Source organism: Bufo bufo, chromosome 7 (genome assembly GCF_905171765.1).
Source record: "Bufo bufo chromosome 7, aBufBuf1.1, whole genome shotgun sequence".
NCBI classification, from domain to species: domain Eukaryota; kingdom Metazoa; phylum Chordata; class Amphibia; order Anura; family Bufonidae; genus Bufo; species Bufo bufo.
This window is the reverse complement of record NC_053395.1, coordinates 117,635,531-117,657,433: the sequence shown is the minus strand read 5'-3', so window position 1 is coordinate 117,657,433 and position 21,903 is coordinate 117,635,531. Positions and strand designations below refer to the sequence as shown.

The 21,903-nt window shown below is 44.6% G+C and overlaps 1 protein-coding gene across 3 annotated transcripts in view; it reads left to right on the top strand.

Moving 5' to 3' along the window:
* The window catches only part of GULP1 (GULP PTB domain containing engulfment adaptor 1), a 729,290-nt gene that overhangs the window by 414,891 nt on the left and 292,496 nt on the right, over positions 1–21,903 (top strand). For all 3 annotated transcript variants that reach the window (XM_040440801.1, XM_040440803.1, XM_040440800.1), the window contains one exon: positions 12,918–13,056. In XM_040440801.1, the coding sequence (XP_040296735.1) occupies positions 12,918–13,056 (139 nt within the window). The remainder of the gene's footprint in view (positions 1–12,917; positions 13,057–21,903) is intronic.

The window sequence follows — 21,903 nt, the reverse complement described above, 5'->3', positions numbered from 1 at the left end:
GTTTCAGGGTCTGGCTGCCTACTCTGTGTCCAAGGTACTGAACCTCTGCCATGGCAATCTGACATTTGTTGGGCTTAACGGTCAGATTGGCAGCGGACAGTCTTCCCAATACCTGTGACAGATGGTCAAGGTGATCTTCCCAGGTTGGACTATATATGGCTATATCGTCCAGATATGCTAGGGCATAACCTTGCATTCCTTCCAACAGTTCATTTATGGCCCGCTGAAAGGTGGCGGGCGCATTCTTCATCCCAAAGGGCATACGAGTAAACTCATAGAGGCCAAAAGGGGTGATGAATGCAGATTTCGCTCTCGCCTCTGGCACAAGCGGAATCTGCCAGTATCCACGGCTCAAGTCCATGATTGTTAGATAGCTGGCGGACGCCAGCTGATCCAGCAATTCATCAATTCGAGGCATGGGATACGCATCGGTTATAATGATGTCATTCAGTCTCCGATAGTCGACACAGAACCGGGTTGTCTTGTCCTTTTTGGGGACTAAAACAACCGGGGCAGCCCATGGACTAGAGGATTTCTGGATGACCATTAACTGTAGCATCTCATCAATCTCTCGTTTGATCTCAGCCTGCACTTCGGGTGAGGTGCGATAGGGGCCCTGCCGTAAGGGCTTGTGGGTCCCTGTGTCAACTCGGTGAGCTGCTAGGTTGGTTTGGCCAGGGATGCCTGAGAATGTGGCGCTGTGCGCACTCAGGAGAGTGATGAGCTGAAGCTTCTGTGGGTACCAGAGGTGGGGGTTGATGTTCCAATCATCTGCCACGTCTCGTAGCTCTGCTAGCAAGTCTATCAGTGGATCTGGCTCTTCGGGTTCTAGCTGGCTACACACTGCTAATACATACTGCTCTCTTTCCTCGTGTGCTTTTAACATGTTCACGTGGAACAGTTTCTGTCGCTTACCCCCGAGACTCACTAGGTAAGTGACTGGGTTCACCTGTTTCAGAATGGTGTATGGCCCGTCCCAGGCAGCCTGCAATTTGTTCTGCCTGACAGGGAGTAGGGCGTATACCTTCTGATCTGCTTGGTATGACCGCTCTCTGGCATGCTGATCATACCAAGCCTTCTGTTTGGCCTGTGCCTTTGCAAGGTTTTCCGTCACTATGGTCATGAGGGACTCCATTTTGTCCCGAAATTTTAGGACATATTCAACCACAGAGACTTCTGAGGGGTCACCTTTTCCCTCCCAGGTCTCCCGAATCAGTTTTAAGGGCCCTCGGACGTCTCGTCCATATAGGAGTTCAAAGGGTGAGAACCCAGTGGACTCCTGTGGCACTTCTCTGTAAGCGAACAGCAAATGAGGCAGGTGCCGCTCCCAGTCCTTCCCCTGCGATTCCACGAACGTGGCCAGCATTTGCTTTAACGTTCCGTTGAAACCTTCGCAAAGGCCGTTGGTTTGCGGGTGATACGCACTGGAAGTGGTGTGCTTGATTTGCATCCTCTCACAGAGGGCTTCCATTAACTCCGACATGAAGCAAGAGCCCTGATCAGAGATCATCTCGGCGGGGAAACCTACACGCGAGAAGATCCCGATCAAGGCGTCCGCCACCGTGGCCGACCTAAGGGAAGACAGTGCTACCGTCTCTGGATAACGGGTGGCATAGTCCACGACCGTTAAGATGTAGCGCTTGCCAGAACTGCTAGGAATGGGAAGGGGACCAATTATATCCACTGCCACTCTCTGGAAGGGCTCTGTGATCACGGGCAGTGGCTGCAAAGGAGCTTTGCGGGGTCCTCCAGCCTTCTTAACCCTCTGGCTAGTGGTACACGATCGGCAGTACTTAGTTATGTCCGTTCCCATCATGGGCCAGTAAAAATGGTTCTGAACACGTTTGTGGGTCTTTCTGATACCCAAATGTCCTGCAAGTGGAATGTCGTGGGCTGCTTTGAGCACCTGCGCCCGAAATTCCCTAGGGACTACCAGCTGTCTCGTGTTCTCACCTGCGCCACCTTTTGTAGGCTGTACAGCTTCACAGTACAGTCGGTTGTTCTCCCAATAGATTTTATATGGAGTGCCCTCACCTGGAGGCTGGCCGGCTCGGGCCCTAAGGGCCTCCAGACTAGGGTCACCCTTCAAGGCCTGCACGAATGCAGCGCCACTGGTCTCCTCCAGCTGACCAGTGACATATGAAGTCAGCTGTGGAGAGTTACCTTCAATGCTGGGGTCAGAGGTGGGTGGAGGGACGGCTGGTTCTGTCCCCGCAGCCCCATCTGAGCCCAGGTTACTGGCGACACTGGAAGCGTCTACCAGCGCAGTGACACAATCATCATCATCACATGAAAGGTCGTTCTCGCATTGTCATCCGCCTGAGGGTCAGAATCGCCCGAGGGGGTCCCTTCGGTCGGTTCTGAGTTCAGGCGGCTGGCCATGGAACGTGTAATGGCCAGAACAGGTACAGCATCATTTATATCACCATTGCTAACACTAACACACGCATTCGGATCAACAATGACAGGTGCAGAAGTAGGCAAATGACATTCGGTTGCTTGTACATTTAAATCTGATACCTCCCTAGGTGCGTTAGGGACAGTAAAAATACCAGGCAAAGTGTCCCCGTCTCCCTGTTTCCCCAAAGGGCGGTACAGTACCTGGTTTTGGTCAGGGAGTCCTGCTTGGGCCTCCTGCGCGCTTGCAAGGTATTCGTAATGGGAAACAAGGGTGCCCAAATCAGTGCCAAGCACTGTGGCAACGGGAATATCATCCAGGACCCCAACAACCCGCTTTTGCCGTCCCATTCCCCAATCAATGGTGACTTGGGCTTGGGCCACATGAGTGCGAGTGCCCCCAACTCCGGTCAGAGCGAGGTACTTTCCTGGAAGGATATCCTTCTCCGTAACAAGATGTGAACGGACCAAGGTAACATCTGCACCGGTATCACGGAATCCGATGACAGTCTGGCCGTTCACAGTGACAGGCTGGTGATTCTGGGATCCGCTGTGCACCTTGGGTCCTCCGACCAGCAATACAGCAGACGAGGTAGGTGTGGAAGCGTTGGCCCCCTTAGGGCTTGGCGTCGTCGTGGTGCTAGGAGGTTGGGCCGGCTTCCCTGCGTAACAGGTTTGCTTGGTGTGACTGGGCCTGCGACACAGCTCACACCAGGGTCTGGTTGTCTCACGGTTCACAGGGCCAGCGGGCCTGCCTTCTCTCCAGTTCTGGGACCTGGCTCTGTCCTGGTTGGGTACTGGAGTTTTGCGGCTGTCAGGTACCAGGGGTTTGCGGATGTCTGATACCACCGGCCTGCGGATGTCCGTCATCACAGGTTTGCGAATGTCCGGTACCCGGGTTGCGACAAACATGTCTGCCAGCTCAGCAGCTTCTTTCACAGACTGGGGCTTGCGCTCCAGCACAAACTGTCTCACATCTGTAGGGCATATCGCAAGGAGTTGGTCATGGATCATCAAATCCTCAAGGTTAGCATAAGTCTTTTCTTTAAGAATTCTAGTCCATTGGCGGAATGTGGTGCATAAGCGGCTAGCCACATCCGCGTAAGAGTCTGTGGATCCTTTCTGGATGGCACAGAACTTTCTCCGGTAAACCTCAGGGGTTAACTGAAACTTAGCAATTATGGCATCCTTGATAGTCTGATAATCGCAATCTTGGTCTTGGTAGTTCCGCAAAAGCATCCAGCGCTTTACCAGTCAGCTGAGGCGTCAGGTGTAGAGCCCACTGATCCTCAGGGATGCAGAACTGGTGGCACGCTCTCTCAAACGAGCGTAAATATAAATCAATGTCCCCGTTTTTCTCCATAACTGGAAACCTTGCTTTGGGGACCACGGGTAGAGCAATGCCTCCTGCAGCAGGAGTGTTAGGAGAGGAAGACCGCCCGGCCTGTCTCATTTGGGCCAGTTCTAGTGCACGCTGGTGTTGCAGCGCTTCTCTCTGAAGCTGGAACTGATGCTGTTGCTCCTCTCTTTGCTGCTGTCGCTCCTCTCTTTCGAGCTGCATCTCCAGGTATAAACGCAAATCCGCGCCAGTCAGGCCCGGTAACAACTGCTGGCTCATAGGGCCCAAGGCAGTGAAGTTTAGTCCAGAGCTGCTTGTTCCTTGCTGAGGGTTAGCAGGAGCTGTGGACATGCTGTTCTCCAGGGTACCTGCATCACCCGGAGCTGAAGTAGCAACCTCAGCACTCCCATAGCTGGCGATGCTGGGTGACGTTGAATGAAGGGGCGGCGAAGCCTCCCACATGGGATTGGAATCCTCCATCGCTTGGCCGTCTCTCTCCGTCAAAGCTTCGATCAGCTGTGATCGATTTTTGTGTAGAATGGCAATGCCTTGCGACTCACACACGGCTTGTAAGTCGGCGACAGACCAACTTAGGTAATTTGGAACTGAATCAGACATTCAGAAAAGAACAGAAAAAGAATATGATATAGCAAAGAAAAGGTGGGGAAATGTAAACCAATCTATTCCTATCAATGTGTACCGTTTTGCGCCCGGAACTCAAGTTCCGCAGGACAGGATACTAAGTAACCGCTTTCCTATTGTTATGATTGCTCAAAAAGCTGCACTTGTCAGTTCTTTGTGCTCTGATCTCCCAAAAGCTGACTTCTGCCTGGTTTTGGGTTCTGCTATCCCACTAGCTGCCAACAATGTGACAACCACCCGCCAATCCCGTCGTACTATGCCACAGTTGCCATACAGGTCTCCACTAGAGACTTCTGGAGGCGAATCCACTGTGAGCACAGAAGACGTTTAAGATTGGTTGGTGTGCCCATACATGATACAATCACGATTGTATGTACAATCGGTAAAAATAAAATTACTGATTTCACGCTGGAAATCAACTTAATTTGCTGCCACCACTCTTCGTATTGAATCGGGGCGAAGAGACCCCGGCTAGCTAATCCTAAAGGGACGAAACGGTTATTTGCAACCTAGCTAGTAAATTAACAATTTATAAAAATAAAACAATTTGGTAGTATGTCTTCTGAGGACAGAGTTCTTAGCATAGATCAGTTCATCAAGTAACAAGGGCAAAACTGGAACGATGAAATCGTTAGTTTTTATTCTAAAACTATACACAAAAATATATATATTAAAGCTGACAGATAAATATACCTGCCAGTTGAACAGATTGGTTTGGATAGAAATAGGTAAGAGGTGGAAGGGAATAGAATGTCTGTAAGTTCAGAATTACCGTGGTACAGTCCAGTAAAAGGCAAAGTCTTTGTATAATAATCCAAGATGGTGGGGTGTGCCCGTGTCCAGCGGGCAGTCGTGATGTAAGTCGACGTCAGATGGTAGAAGAAGGACGCAGGACCTGAGTGTGTCACTGTTTTTACCCACTCTGAAGCGGGGAGTGGTTATGACACGTTCAGGTCCAGCCTTGTGTAATTGGAACAGGTTCAGTCCTTTGCCCCATAGGGAGAAAATCTGGCAGAATCTTTGCTTTGCCCATTTCTCCATATCCCGTAAGTCCAATCAAGAAATATAGTTGATATTGATAATCAGTACAATTTTACGCATCATCTGATAACAAATACGACTAAAAGATAATACAGGGTGCCTGAGAACCTTTATATCTCAGAGCGGGAATCTCTGATTTGCCCGCGGGTTTCCTAGAAGGTGGGTTAGAAGAACCAAAACCATCTCTGAAAAGATGGTTCCTTTCACATTTCCATAACCCATGAAATATTAGGAAAATATGGGAAAAATATGAAGCTTATGGATTGAAGGGGACTTTCAGGTCATCTTCCTTCCTGTACCAACCAGCTGTGTGATAAGGATCTGTCCTTTTCTTCTGAAGCTTGCTGCCCAGGCTAAAGGTGTGAGACCCCTGCTGGTATTGGAGACACTATGGCTGCAGAAAGACCAGGTTTATGAGGTTCTGTCATAAGAGAACTAGATTGATGGCTACTCAACTTGGCCTGGGCAGGAAAGGTTTGTCACAAGGTGGTGATAATGGCACCTCTGATCTGTGAATTACTCCTTTAGTCAAAAGAGAAGATTCTTAGTGAAGGCTCTTTTGTCTTTGTGATTGCGAAATAAGATAGGGCCAGGGGCTATCCATAGTATTCAGTATATGGTGCAGACTAGATAAGCCAAATGGTTCTTATCTGCCGACACATTCTATGTTTCTATATTTCTATGTTGATATGGCGCATTTGCGATTTCCTAGTATCGCAAAGCGTCACAGCATCACAATACAGAAGTATTGTGATACATTGTAAAGGGGATCAGACCCCCAAAAGTTGAAGTCCCAGAGTGGGACAAAAAAAAAGTGAAAAAAAGGAAAAAGAAAAAAAAAGTTTTTCCCCAAAATTGTTTTTGTTTCAAGTTAAAAAAAAATAAAGCGTCCTTTTCACAAAATAAAGTTAAAAGAAAATTGTGAAGAAAAATAGGGAAAAAAAGAAAAATAGACATATTAAGTATCACAACATCTGTATCGACCGGCTCTATAAAAAATATCACATGACCTTACCCCTCAGATGAACACCGTCAAAAAAAATAAAAATAAAAACTGTGCTAAAAATAAAATTAAATTTGTCAGCTTACATCACTAAAAGTGCAATACCAAGCGATCAAAAAGGTGTATGCCCCCCAAAAATAGTACCAATTTAACCGTCACCTCATCCCACAAAAATGAGATCTTACCTAAGACAATCGCCCAAAAATTAAAAAATTATGGCTCTCAGACTATGGAGACACTAAAACATGATTTTTATTTTTGTTTGAAAAATGATATTATTGTGTAAAACTTAAATAAATAAAAAAGTATACATATTAGGTATTGCCACGTCCGTAACGGCCTGCTCTATAAAAATATCACATAACCTAACTCCTCAGGTAAATGCAGTAAAAAAATAAACCTCGGACAAAAAAAAAAAAATAGGGCTCTCAGAATATGGCAACACAAAAACAAGATTTTTTTCTGTTCAAAAAAGATTTCAGTGTGTAAAACTTAACAAAAATAAAAATGATAGACATATTAGGTATCACCACGTCCGTAACAACCTGCTCTATAAAAATATCACATTATATGCCACCTCAGGTGAATGCTGTAAAAAATTAAATAAAAAAATATGCCAAAACAGCCATTTTTTTGACCTTGCCTCACAAAGGGTTTAATACCAAGCAATCAAAAAGTCTTATGTACTCCAGAATAGTACCAATCAAATCGTCACCTCATCCCGTAAAAATTGAGTCCCCACATAAGACAATCACTTAAGAAATAAATGGCAATGGCAACCATAAACCTAGCCATCAAAATCTGCGCTGCAAAAGCCATATGGTGCTCCTTCCGTTCTGAGTCCTGCCATGTGCCCCCACAGCAGTTCACCACCACATATGGGGTGTTTCCGTATTCAGGAGAAAATGGGTAACAAATTATGGGGTACTTTTTCTCCTGTTACCCCTTGTGAAAATGAAAAATTTGGGGCTAAAGCAACATTTTATTGGAAGAAACAAAGCTTTTAATTTTTACAGCCAAGTGTTTCCAAAATCCGTAAAACACTTAGGGCGGCAAAGTGGTCAGTACCCCCTTAATTTATTCTTTAAGAGGTGTAGTTCCCAAAATGGGGTCACTTTTTGAGGGTTTCCACTGTAGGGCTATGTCAGGGTGTCTTCAAATACTAAATGGTGCCTAAAAACTATTCGTGCAAAATCTACCTCCAAAATCCATATGGCGTCCCTTTCCTTCTGACCGCTGCCACGTGCCCATAGATCAGTTTACCGCCACATATGGGGTATTTTTGTATACTACAGAACCTCAAAATTACTTTATAACTGAATTGGTGCTTAAAAAATGGTTTTGGAAATTTTGTTGAAAATTAGAAAAATTGCTTCTGAACTTCTAAGCCTTATAACATACTAAAAAAAAATCGAATGACATATACAAAATGATGCCAACATAAAGTAGAAATATGGGGAATGTAAAGTAATAACTATTTTTGGAGGCATTACTATCTATTATAAAAGAACAGTAATTGAAATTTGGAAATTTGAAATTTCTTCCAAATATTTTGTAAATTTGGTATTTTTTCATAAATAAAAATGAAATATTTTGACTCAATTTTACCACTTTCATTAAGTAAAAAATGTGATGAGAAAACAGTCTTAGAATGGTTAGGATAAGTAAAAGTGTTCCAAAGTTATTACCACATAAAGTGACACGTCAGATTTGCAAAAATCGGCATGGGATTTAAGGTGAAAAGTGGCTCGGTAGTGAAGGGGTTAAAGATCCTGAACAGAGAAGAGCCGGTTGTTTTTCCTCAGAACCAAAACTTACTATCAGAGAGTGCAGTCTGTCACCCAGACCTAAAAATGCTGGAACTCAGCTTGGATATTGAAAAGAACTCCCTGCTCAACAAAGGGCTTTCTAAGAGAGTAGTTCAGACAATGCTATTCAGCAGGAAATCTAATACATCATGGAGAAAATTAGCATCTTGGTGTTGGGGTAGGTTTAGTGAGGTCAACCCCAACATCTCCCTAATCTTAGAATGTCTGCATGATGGTCTGGATCTAGGGCTTGCACCCAATACACGTAGGGTACAAGTGTCGCCACTAGGGGCTCTTTATAACACAAGTCTGATGGAAATGTCCTGGATTTCGAGATTCCACAAAGCTGCAGATAGACTGAAACCCAGAATTACTAACTTAGTACCACCTTGGAACCTCAATATGGTTCTGTCAAGCCTAACTGAACCCCCTTTTGAGCCCCTGGAGTCAATTTCAGTTAGATTACTCAAATTAAAAACTATCTTATAATTAGTAGCAATAACATCAGCTAGAGGCGTGAGTAAATTACAGGCCCTTTACATTTGCAAACCCTACTTTAGAAGATTTGACAAAAATCTAACATTCAAATTGGACCCAAACTTCTTGCCAAAAGATGTTCCTTCCTTTCACAGATCCCTAGATATAGTAATTCCATCTTTCTGTGTCAACCCATGGAATACTTAGAAGTCAGAAGGGCAGTTTTCCACTATATAGAAACAACAAAGCAATGGAGAATTGATTAAAACCCTTTCCTACAGTTCTGCGTTCCTAACAACGGCAAAAAAGTCTTGAAGAGTTCCATCTCTAGATGGATTAGACTAGCCATGTGGGAAGCCTATAGAGCCAAAGGGAAACCTGTTCCACCATCCCTAAAAGCCAATTCTACTAGGTCAATATTGGCATGTTGGGCAGAGAAATCCTCAGCTTCAGTAGAACAGATATGTTATGCAGCCACATGGACGCGCTTACACACTTTAATGAACCACTACAAAATTGATGTTTCTTCTAATCAGGACATGGCCTTTGGACGCAAGGTCCTCTGTGCAATTGTCCCCCCCCTAGATATTTTTTTCTTTGTTAGTTCTCAGGTTGCTGTCATGGAGACAACCGAAGAAATTAGCATTTTTACACTCACCGGTAATCCGGTTTCCTGGAAGTCTCCATGACAGCACATATTCCCCGTCCTAATTATTTTCTTTAAAGTTAATTCAATTTAATTTTTTCTCTGTCACAAATTGGAGTTATATTATCCTTTCTCGGTGTCTGTTAAAATTATAATGCGGAGCAAGGGGAGGGGTGGGGTTTTTAAACCTCTCTGTCTTTTTCCTGTCCTATCAGAAGGAAAGCAGTCTTAGGGCTCATGCACACGACAGTATTTTGCGTTCCGTTTACGGCCCCTATTTGGATCCCGTATACGGAAACATTAATTTCAATGGGTCAATTTAATTTTTTCTCTGTCACAAATTGGAGTTATATTATCCTTTCTCGGTGTCTGTTAAAATTACAATGTGGAGCAAGGGGAGTGGTGGGGTTTTTAAACCTCTCTGTCTTTTTCCTGTCCTATCAGAAGGAATGCAGTCTTAGGGCTCATGCACACGACAGTATTTAGCGTTCCGTATACGGACCCTATTTTGATCCAGAAACATTAATTTCAATGGGTCCGCAAAAGCAGCATCCGTTGCTCCATTCCGTAACCCCGCAAAAATGATGAGACATGTCGTATTCTTGTCCGTTTTGCGGACAAGAATAGGCATCTCTATAATGGGCCTCCTGTTCTGTTCTGCAAATTGCGGAAGGCACACGGGCAGCATCTGTTTTTTGCGGATCCGCAATTTGCGGACCGCAAAAAACGGCACGGCCGTGTGCATGAGCCCTTAGGGTTCATGCTTGCTGTCGCTGTCTGGCCATTCTGTGCATTGGGGACCGCAATCTGCAGTCCCCAATGCCCAGGCAACATCCGTGTGGATTCCGCAGCTGCATTTAACTTGAATGGGCCCGTGATCCGTCCGCACAGCAAAAAAAAATTCAATTTTTTTGTGGTGCCAAGGCACGGAGAGGAACCCCATGGAAGCACTCTGTAGTGCTTCCTTGGGGTTCCGTGCCTCCATTCTGCACCGGCCCTGCTGGATTGTGGACCCGCTGTTTGTGAGCCGCAACACGGGCATGGCTGTGTGTGAGCCCTTAGGTTGCTGTCATGGAGACTTCCACGAAACCAGTGCATGTAATACTCATATATACACTTAAGCGGCCAATTTTTAGCCAGGTCATCAGTAACGGGTGTTTGTATAAACGCTCGTTAGCGATCAGCTTGCAGAGTAATACTGCTGCCGATTTATCAAATGAACGAGCAAATGCTTCTTCATTGGACAAGCCCAATCTTTCAACAGGTTTAAAAATCATAGTTTGCCGGTGGCAGATCGTGGTGTCCAATCACGCTCTGCTGACGGCAAACAACTAGTCAGTGTGGGGATGAGCAATGGCAAAATTATTGCCCCTCCCGAGCAGTGTTGTCCTCCACTAACGAGCAGGCGATTGCTGGAAAGGAACACTTCCCTCCCGACAATTGCCTGCTACATCACTGTATACATATACATAACATACAGTAGTTACAGTGGCGGAAATAATTATTTGACCCCTCACTGATTTTGTAAGTTTGTCCAATGACAAAGAAATGAAAAGTCTCAGAACAGTATCATTTCAATGGTAGGTTTATTGTAACAGTGGCAGATAGCACATCAAAAGGAAAATCGAAAAAATAACTTTAAATAAAAGATAGCAACTGATTTGCATTTCATTGAGTGAAATAAGTATTTGAACCCCTACCAACCATTAAGAGTTCTGGCTCCCACAGAGTGGTTAGACACTTCTACTCAATTAGTCACCCTCATTAAGGACACCTGTCTTAACTAGTCACCTGTATAAAAGACACCTGTCCACAGAATCAATCAATCAAGCAGACTCCAAACTCTCCAACATGGGAAAGACCAAAGAGCTGTCCAAGGATGTCAGAGACAAAATTGTAGACCTGCACAAGGCTGGAATGGGCTACAAAACCATTAGCAAGAAGCTGGGAGAGAAGGTGACAACTGTTGGTGCGATTGTTCGAAAATGGAAGGAGCACAAAATGACCATCAATCGACCTCGCTCTGGGGCTCCACGCAAGATCTCACCTCGTGGGGTGTCAATGGTTCTGAGAAAGGTGAAAAAGCATCCTAGAACTACACGGGAGGAGTTAGTTAATGACCTCAAATTAGCAGGGACCACAGTCACCAAGAAAACCATTGGAAACACATTACACCGCAATGGATTAAAATCCTGCAGGGCTCGCAAGGTCCCCCTGCTCAGGAAGGCACATGTGCAGGCCCGTCTGAAGTTTGCCAATGAACACCTGAATGATTCAGAGAGTGACTGGGAGAAGGTGCTGTGGTCTGATGAGACCAAAATAGAGCTCTTTGGCATTAACTCAACTCGCTGTGTTTGGAGGAAGAAAAATGCTGCCTATGACCCCCAAAACACCGTCCCCACCGTCAAGCATGGGGGTGGAAACATTTTGCTTTGGGGGTGTTTTTCTGCTAAGGGCACAGGACAACTTATTCGCATAAACGGGAAAATGGACGGAGCCATGTATCGTGAAATCCTGAGCGACAACCTCCTTCCCTCTGCCAGGAAACTGAAAATGGGTCGTGGATGGGTGTTCCAGCACGACAATGACCCAAAACATACAGCAAAGGCAACAAAGGAGTGGCTCAAGAAGAAGCACATTAAGGTCATGGAGTGGCCTAGTCAGTCTCCGGACCTTAGTCCAATCGAAAACCTATGGAGGGAGCTCAAGCTCAGAGTTGCACAGAGACAGCCTCGAAACCTTAGGGATTTAGAGATGATCTGCAAAGAGGAGTGGACCAACATTCCTCCTAAAATGTGCGCAAACTTGGTCATCAATTACAAGAAACGTTTGACCTCTGTGCTTGCAAACAAGGGTTTTTCCACCAAGTATTAAGTCTTTTTTTGTTAGAGGGTTCAAATACTTATTTCACTCAATGAAATGCAAATCAGTTGCTATCTTTTATTTAAAGTTATTTTTTCGATTTTCCTTTTGATGTGCTATCTGCCACTGTTACAATAAACCTACCATTGAAATGATACTGTTCTGAGACTTTTCATTTCTTTGTCATTGGACAAACTTACAAAATCAGTGAGGGGTCAAATAATTATTTCCGCCACTGTACATAGTGAATGCTATTAATCACTGATAAGACATCCTCCATGTACAACTGAGATCAGAAAGAGCAGAAATATAAATGTATAAATTACAAGATTTACTGAATCTTTTTTTCAAAAAACTGTAAATCAATCTGATCAACTCCTCATGCTAGATAACATGCTGCCTGCAGATTGTACTGCATTTTTATGGTGATAAGTTCGTTTTAAATTGCACTTTATGTAACTTGATACAGATAGCCACTAAATACATAAACATTTATATTGTTCACAATAATTGTTCTCTAAATAACTATTTTTTTTGCATTTTCTCTTTTGCAAAGTCATATTGTTTTACAACATATCATATATAAAATATGAGGGTGACATTTGTACAGAATTGGTATGCATGTTCTGAATCAGATTTTTGCATGACTGGTGATATTTTTGACTATATTAAACAGTTCTCATGCAAGACTTTTTATTTTAGGCTGGCAGCTTGACACCTAAATCTCCCTCCACTGATATTTTTGACATGGTTCCCTTTACCTCACTTTCCTCTGAATCAACCATACCTACACGAAATGTCACACAGTTTCCACCTCTGCCAAGCAGCTCTACTGAAATAAGTAAGTTATTTTGATTCACCCAAAAAAAAAAAAATCTATAAAAAGTGTTATTATTATTTTTTCTCTCCAGAGACCATGGCATAACGACAGAAATAATGGTTGGAATTTATTATTAAATGTTCACCATTTTTTTGTGTACAACTTATTTGTGGTGTAATTGGTGAATTTTAACTTCTGTCATGACTTTAGAGATTGGGGTGTGGGAGGGGTATTGATCATAGCAACCTTAGATTTATAGCAGCCAAAGAGGGATGCACCTCTGACCCTCTGAACGTGGCCCAAAAAAATATATCATGTCCTATTCTTGTCCGGTTTGTGGACATTTTTACAATGGGCCGCCCGTTCCATTCCACAAATTGCGGAAGGCAAACGGGTGGCCTCTGTTTTTTGCGGATCGCAAAAAACGGCACGGTTGTGTGCCTTACACAGTGGAGTGGCTTGAGTAACTGTTGTGTGGTTGGAGTGGCTGGAGTAACTGTGGAAAGGTTGGACTGGGCAGAGTAACTTTATGGAGTGGGCAGAGTAACTGTGTGGAGTGTTTGGAGTGAGTAAAGATAGTAAACATTACACTAACCAATTGATTGATCAAATTTAAAAAGTGCACAAGGCAAGCTTGATAGAGTGAGAAATGCATTTGAACTTTTAGTTATTTATATAGCACATTTAATTGCAATGGTGTTGCCCAAAGTGCTTCACAGTTACATTAAAACATACATTTATAAAAACATTAGCAGCCGATTTGTGAAGGTGGGCTTGAAAATGAGGGAGTGGTGGCAGTTTAGAAATCATGTCCTGATTTTTCAGCTCACACTAGCTTTTGTCACTCTGCTGGCTGCTCACACACCTGGGTTCCTATGTCAACTCACTCTACAGCAAGGGCAGAGAAGAGCGGCTAAAAACAAACTGCTCCAACTTGCTCACTTCACTGGCGGTTGCCATCTTCAAACGGTTGTAGTTAAAAAAAATTTAATCCTACAGCGAATAGATTTATATTATGAGAATCACAAGACCCATACCTACATTTTGATGTATAGTATGTCTCTGAAATATTAAAAACTAAGGTACAGTCGCAGTTTAGAAATTGCCCTTCAAATTTGAGGTGGCTGGAGTGGAGTTTCAATGAATGTTAATGGGCGGCGTGAGTTGCAAACAAATGGTCATATTGCGAAAACTATCAGGACTATGGCTAAGCCGTAGACATGCTTAGTGGCAGCAGGGATAGGGATAGTTTTAATATAAGATTTGTGTAGGTGGGCTTGAAAATGAGGGAGTGGTGGCAGTTTAGAAATCATGTTTTTTCAGCTCACACTCTAGCTTTTGTCAGCTCCCACTCTAGCTTTGACCATTCCTATGGGACCAATTTCGCCACAAAAACTTCAATATTTTGTAAACCATTTGGCAAAATGTTTCACAAACTAATAGCACACCGATCGAGAACAATCCGCACGTTTTGGTATATTACTGTCTATGTAGTGTAAAAACTGTGGGAGGAGTTAGGGTGGTAAATTTGACTATAATAATAAGAATATATATGTGAGATAACAGTAAGTGGTCTTGCCATGCAAGAACACTTAATTAGCAGCCATCTGAGGAGTTCAGATAACTGTGGGCTGTGCTCTTCAATCAAGGATCCAAATCTGGGGAAAGAAACAGGCTGCGCCAAGGCCTGTGGGAGCCAGGACTCTCTGATCCTGTGTGGGGTAGGCACACTGAATTGTGTTTTGGAGACCTGGGTGGTAGACTCAGATCCCGATAGAGAGGGAAGTCTACTATGTAGTTAGGGTCCAGACAGCCTAGGATTTATGTTTTGATTGCTGTAAAAGTGACAATAAAGCTGGTTGCGGACAGTTTGCACCCAAATCTGCAGTGTTGGAATAGCTTCTTGGGGTGTGCCAACCTTCTAAGCTGAGAAAACTGAGATCCTAAAGAGCTAAGTGACCCCAAGTTGTTACAATGCCTTTAGTTACTTGAAAAAACTATAAAGAGTTCAGAGAGAGAGAGAGAGAAACTGGAAGTACTACTACCTCCATTGGGTTTCCCGTATGCTGCCATTGTTGAAATTGCTGCTCTGTAAGATACTTCTTAACTGGGATTTTGCTGCCGCTTGTACTACAACTCTCACCATCCACTCTGTAAAGATACTTTATTTATTGCAATTCAGTGGCCTGATCATTGTCTCCATACTCCACCGGCATGGCATCCACCCTCGTGCCTTGTACCCTGACCAAACATCTACTATCAAGGGCACTCCAACTACCACAAGGCAGGTGCGCCAATATTAGGGTGTGCCAAGAGGGAAGAAAGGGTGCACCCTCCTTTCACTACGCAGCCTCAGGGAGCACCAGAGTGAGGACTGTCACTATAAACTGTGAGTACTACTACACCCTTCAAAGCCACCACCACCACTCTCATCCTTTGTTCCACTTCCTGGGCTTGCTGCCTGTATGCATAGCACATTGCTGCTCTTGCCTGTGCAATCAAGTATTTAACCATAAATCTCAACATTACTCAAAAAAACAGTAGGTTGAATGCTGTAGCAATAATCAACCCTTTGAAGTGCCCCACTGAGGTACTGCAAGCAAAACGCCTACCTGCACTTTCCCTGCTCTGCTAAAAGTCTTGCATACCACATCAGTACAGGCTTTTAGCAGAGTGAGCACAAGCAAGATCTCTGCATAGCACATACGGTAACTGATCCTGGCTACACCCACTAAAGCCTATCATAGCACATTGGTGATGTCCTATGCAAAGCTTTTAGTGTGCTAAGATAGTATAGGAAGAAGCAGCATTCTGTGCTCCTGCCTGTACATCACTCATTGCGGCCCCACAGTCTAATCTATACACCTATACACCTCAAAGGTGTATGAGTGTACGTATTCCAAAGCACTATAGACACTAGAGATGAGCGAATCAAAGTTGATGAAGTGGAATTCGATCCGAATTTCAGGAAAAATTTGATTCGCACAGAATCCAAATTTTCTCACGCTTCATGGTAACAAACAGTAATGAGCGACAAGGGCAATATTCGAATTAACAATATTTCGCGAATATTTGGCCAAATATTCGTCATATATTTGTGAATTCTAGAATTCGTGATCTCCAGTCATTATTTCCTTGATTGCAAAAATCGGCAATCGGAAAATTAACGACGAAAATTAGCGATACGAAAATTAGCGATTAACACTACTCCTAAAGTCAAAGATATTGCAGCCTTTTCATTGGCCCACAAGCAAGCAGAAGCAGTGAGGGATCATGGGTACTGATGAAAAAAAATCTAGAATTTTCGCGATTACAAAGATATAGCACTATATTCTAGATATTCGCAAATTCTTGAAGTGCCAATATTCTCGATAAAAAAAATTGCGATTTGAATAATTGCGATCAACACTGGTAACAAATTGCATTTTTTCCTAAAATGGCTGCTGCACATGTGAAGACATGGAGCAAGGAACTCTGGGAAGGCGGAATCACCCATAATGCCATGCATGCAGCCAATCAGCCCTGTGATGTAACAGCGGGGACCTATCAGGACACAGCGCTCCACACGCCCCCCACGCCGCCCACACCAGCGCATGTTCCTTTTGCCTGCTATCTGTGAATGGGAGCACACGTCATCTCTGTACACAGTAATGCCGTGCTCTCCAGGACACCAGCAGTAAGATAACCTGCACTTCACGCAGCAGACAATACCCACCCTCCCCCTCCTTCTCCTCCCCCCTACAGGGAGATCCTCTTGCCTGCTATCTGTGAATGGGAGTGTACAGCATTAGTGTGTGCAGAAATGCTGTGCGCTCCCATTCACAGATGGCAGGCAAGAGGAGCTCCCGATAGGGGGGGAGGAGGAGGGGGAGGACCAGGGCCGGATTAACGTAGGGGCTGATGGAGCTGCAGCTCCAGGCCCCTACCATAAAATAGGCCCATCTGCCAGCCAAAAGGCCGTCGGGAGGGTTAAAAGTCCTCTGTTGTACACAGCGCAGCGTCACATAGCAGCACACAGTCAATGCAGAGACGCTCACCTCATGCTGGCAGCAGGGAGCCTGAGGGCGGGACTCGGGAGGAGCGTAATATGATCCTAGAGTGGAAGCTGCTTCTGCCAGCCCCTCCCCTCCCCGCCCACCAACCAATCAGAGCTGAGGCAAGGCAAGCACTTCACAGGTCCTGTAAGGGAACTGCACAGTGTAAAGTGTAGTTCCCAGGTTAGAACAGTGCATCTGCCAGGACCTGTGATGACATCATCTTCAGCATCACAGGTCCTGCAGAATCTAGCAAAGGAACTGCACCAAAAATGGTGTAGTTCCTAGGTTTCAAAGGTACATCTGCCAGGACCTGTGATGACATCATCACAGGTCCTTCAACCCCTAACAGCAAGTATTTGAAGTTCACAATCAGCTCTGCATTGATCCATACAGACTGGAATGGAGTGGTAAGAGGAGGTCCTCCACTTTTCATCATTTACCCCCCCCCCCCTCCATGCCCTGTTTTTACTCATTGCTCACTCATGTATAATACTTCAGACAGGTACAGTGACCACAACCTCATGTACTTCACACACACAGTGACTATAATGTATAACTGACCACATATTTCTATAAACACTGCATCTACAGTATTATACCTTGTATGCCTCACATCTATATATATATATATATATATACACACACACACTCTGCATATATTAAACAGTATTATAGATGCAATATGTACAGATATATAATATATATTGCAGTGTACTGATATGTGAGGTACAAGGTATAATATATGCAGTGTGTATAGATATATTGTATATACAGCAGTGTACTGATATGTTAGGTACGAGGTATAATAGATGGTGTGTACAGGTATATTGTATATACAGCATTGGATTGATATGTGAGGTACGAGCTGTAATTTATACCTCATATATCAGTACACTGCTGTATATACTATATACCTGAACACACTGCATATATTATACCTCGTACCTCACATATCAGTACACTGCTGTATACACTATACATCTGTACACACTGTATCTATTATACCTCGTTTGTGTGCCAGGCCTGTTTTGTAATCCCAATCCGGCCCTGATGGCATAAATTATAAAACAGCAGCGAACATAGTTCATGGAACAAAGAGAGAGGCCTGGAATGGGTAGTGGGAGGGGCTATAAAAGGGCAATGGGGGCCCAATTTAGATTCTTGCTATGGGGCCCAGTGATTTCTATGTACGCCTTTGACAGGAGCAGAGAGATAAGAGAAGTGACAGATGACACAGAGTTTAGATTACAGGTTGAATTAACCCTTTAGGATCAAATTGGCTTCTCAGGAGATATATATGTTAAAGGCATCTCATTCAGTAGCTATATAACTAAGGGTGGGTTCACATCTCCTTTATGGATTCCGTTAAGTGGGGACTGTGGGGACTATTTTATTATCAGCCAGTGACTGTGTTACTGTAATACTGTTATCAATTCAGCACATAGTTTTCCCTGTGTGTGCATTCACATTTCACTTCACTTGGTTCGTTGTACTACTGTCAGTGTCAGACTGTTGTCACTGTGGGTAACAATGCACAACAGACAACAATGCACACCACAGTGACAGCTCCTGACTCCTGTCCTGAGTACTCCTGTCCGGCGTCAGCCTCAGCTTCCCTTCACTATCACTATAATCAATCACTCTTCCTGATCCTGACTCACTCATTAGAGAGCTGAAGAGCCGACTGAGTCAGCAGCAGCAAGTGAATCGAATGGATAGCATCTGCACATGCGCATCGGCACCTAGAGTCTTCAGTTCGCTTGCGAGTCAGATCAGCAGTCAGTGACTCACCAAGTGAACCGAAGATCCGATTCATGAATCGGTTCATTTGAATGAGCTGATTCAAATGAACCGATTCATCTGAAAGATCCGAACTTCCTATCACTACTGAGGTCATATCCGGCGGGCCGCGGCATTACAGGAACAGCACCAGCTGCTCTGACGTCCTGCCGCCGGATATACGACCACAGGATATCCGGCGGCAGGACGTCAGAGCAGCTGGTACGGTTCCTGTAATGCCGGCCCGCCGGATATGACCTCAGTGCGCCCGCGGTTATCCCTCCTGCACGCTGCGCTGTGTACAACCTACTCAGCAGTTTCGACCAGCACACGGCCCACAGCGCTCAGCCACACCAGCCCGTGAGACAGCAGGAGCTTCTGGAGCAGGGCAGGTATCAGATAAACTCATCCAGTTGGAAGGGAGGGCAATCATAGTGCTGTTCTGATTTATGGACACAGCTCTCAGCATGCTTAGCCAGCCTTCTATCTGGCTGTTTCTGAGCCTGTGGACTGTGACTCTCAAGAAGCACAGCCAGATAGAAGGCTGGCTAAGCATGCTGAGAGCTGTGTCCATAAATCATAACAGCACTATGGAAATTACTGACTGGCTAAGCATGCTGAGAGCTCAGTCTAAATAACATAACACATTAAAGAAATTACTGTTTCTAGCTGCTAGTCCACAGCAGCTAGAAACAGTAATTTCTTTAAAGGGATTCTGTCACCAGGTTTGACCCCTGTCAGCTAAAAATATGCTGATGTTCAGGGCGTCTTCACGATTCCTAATGTGGGCTTATAAATGTCATATGTGGGCTTATTTAGCTAAAAAACAGCTTTTACTAACCTGTCAGTCAAACAAATAAGGTGCCCAAAGGAATGTTAATGGGTGCAAGATGCCCGCCGCACCCACCGCCGTTCGTGCCCAGCGCCGCCTTTCCGGACTTCTGCACCGCCTCCTAATCCTCTGTGCCGCCTCTCGCTCTCCCTCCCTCCCCCCTCCTTCTGCTGTAAGATCTCGCGCTTGCGCACAGGGCTCTGCCTGATGCGCCCGTGCAGACTTCTCCATTTGGCTTCTTACAGCGAAGTGCGCATGCGCCGGCACTTCGCTCAACCCCTGTATGCGCAAGATCTTACAGCAGGAGGAGGGGGGAGGGAGGGAGAGCGAGAGGCGGCACAGAGGATTAGGAGGCGGCGCAGACGTCCGGAAAGGCGGCGCTGGGCACGAACGGCGGCGGGTGCGGCCGACACCTTGCATTCATTAACATCCCCTTGGGCACCTTATTTGTTTGACTGACAGGTTAGTAAAAGCTGTTTTTTAGCTAAATAAGCCCACAGATGACATTTATAAGCCCACATTAGGAATCGTGAAGACGCCCTGAACATCAGCATATTTTTAGCTGACAGGGGTGAAACCTGGTGACAGAATCCATTTAATGTGTTATGTTATTTAGACACAGCTCTCAGCATGCTTAGCCAGCCTTCTATCTGACTGGCTAAGCATGCTGAGTGCTGTGTCCATAAATCATAACACAGCTCTATGAAAATTACCACTATTGTCCATAGTCCACAGCAGCTAGAAAACAGTAATCTTCATAGTCATGTTAAATGATCACTATAGTGTCAGGAAAACAAAGCGGTTTTCCTGACACTATAGTGCCCTGAGGGTGCCCCACCCTCAGGGTCCCCCTCCCGTGGTCCCCCTCCATGTTGCCAAGATAGAAGCCAAATGAAGGGGTAGTTGCAGGAACAAAATACTTTAATGGTATCGATAAAATATATATGTAATTAAGACACTGAGTGCAGTTCCATAAAAAGGCCCAGCAAAATCCTCAGCACCAGGCCCATGATGCTCTTAATCCGGCCCTGGGGAGGACGGGTATAGCCTGCTCCTGGACTAAGTGCAGGTTATCTTATTGCTGGCCACTAGGGTTGAGCGAACCCGAACTGTAAACTTCGGGTTCGTACCGAACTTTAGGTTTTTTGGACCCCGGACCCGAACCCGAACATTTCCGTAAAAGTTTGGGTTCAGTGTTCGGCACTTTCTTGGTGCTTTTTGAAAGCGTCATATTACTTGCCCCAAGAGGCCAACACAGCCATGCCTACTAATGACATGGCTGTGATTGGCCAGAGCAGCATGTGACCCAGGCCCTATATAAGCTTGAGTCACATAGCGCTGCATGTCACTCTGCTGTTACAAGTGTAGGGAGAGGATGATGCTGGACTTGTGATTTCAGGGAGAGAATAGGAGAGAATCTAAATCAGCGATCTACCTAGAAATAGTTGTGTGGGTGCAGGACACAATCATTTTACTCTGCCCTGAGACCATTGTCCAAAAAAAAAAAGACTTTTATAATTCTGTTAGTTAGGTGGGGCGGCGACCATTTTATGCAAGCTCAGTGCACCAGCACTGCATCTGTGCTTTTGAGACATTGCAAATCAGCATTTTTTTGGGCAAACTACAACATCTGGATTAGTCAGTGTGCAATTTAAGGTAGAAATACACCCATCATTTTCTGGGGTTTCAAAAACAAACTATTTTTTTCAAAAAACAGTATTTTCCAGATCTGCAAGTGTTAAATTCAAGTTTAATATATACAGCTTTCATATTCCGTTACCAAAAAAAGACTTTTTTGTCAATCTACAACATCTGTATTAGTCAGTGTGCAATTTAAGCTAGAACTACACCCATCATTTTCTGGGGTTTGAAAAACACACTTTGACATAAAACACTATTTTCAGGCCTTGCAGCATCAGCACGTGTGAAATTACAGGCTTATATACTGCTGTCAAATTCAGTTGTTAAACAAACACTCGTTTGAGCACAAAAAATTGGTTGGCAGCCTTTGATGCAGATGTCATTGTGAGATACACCCTTAATACATTTGGGCTACATTCAGAGATTTTAAATACCGCCATTTGGTGCACCAATATTTAATTCAGGCCAACACTGGTTCAGGCCATGCGAGATACCCCCTCTACATACAGGGGTTTGAATCAGGCATTTGAAATACAGTCATTTGAAATACAGCCATTTTGTGCAAAGATATATTTTCTT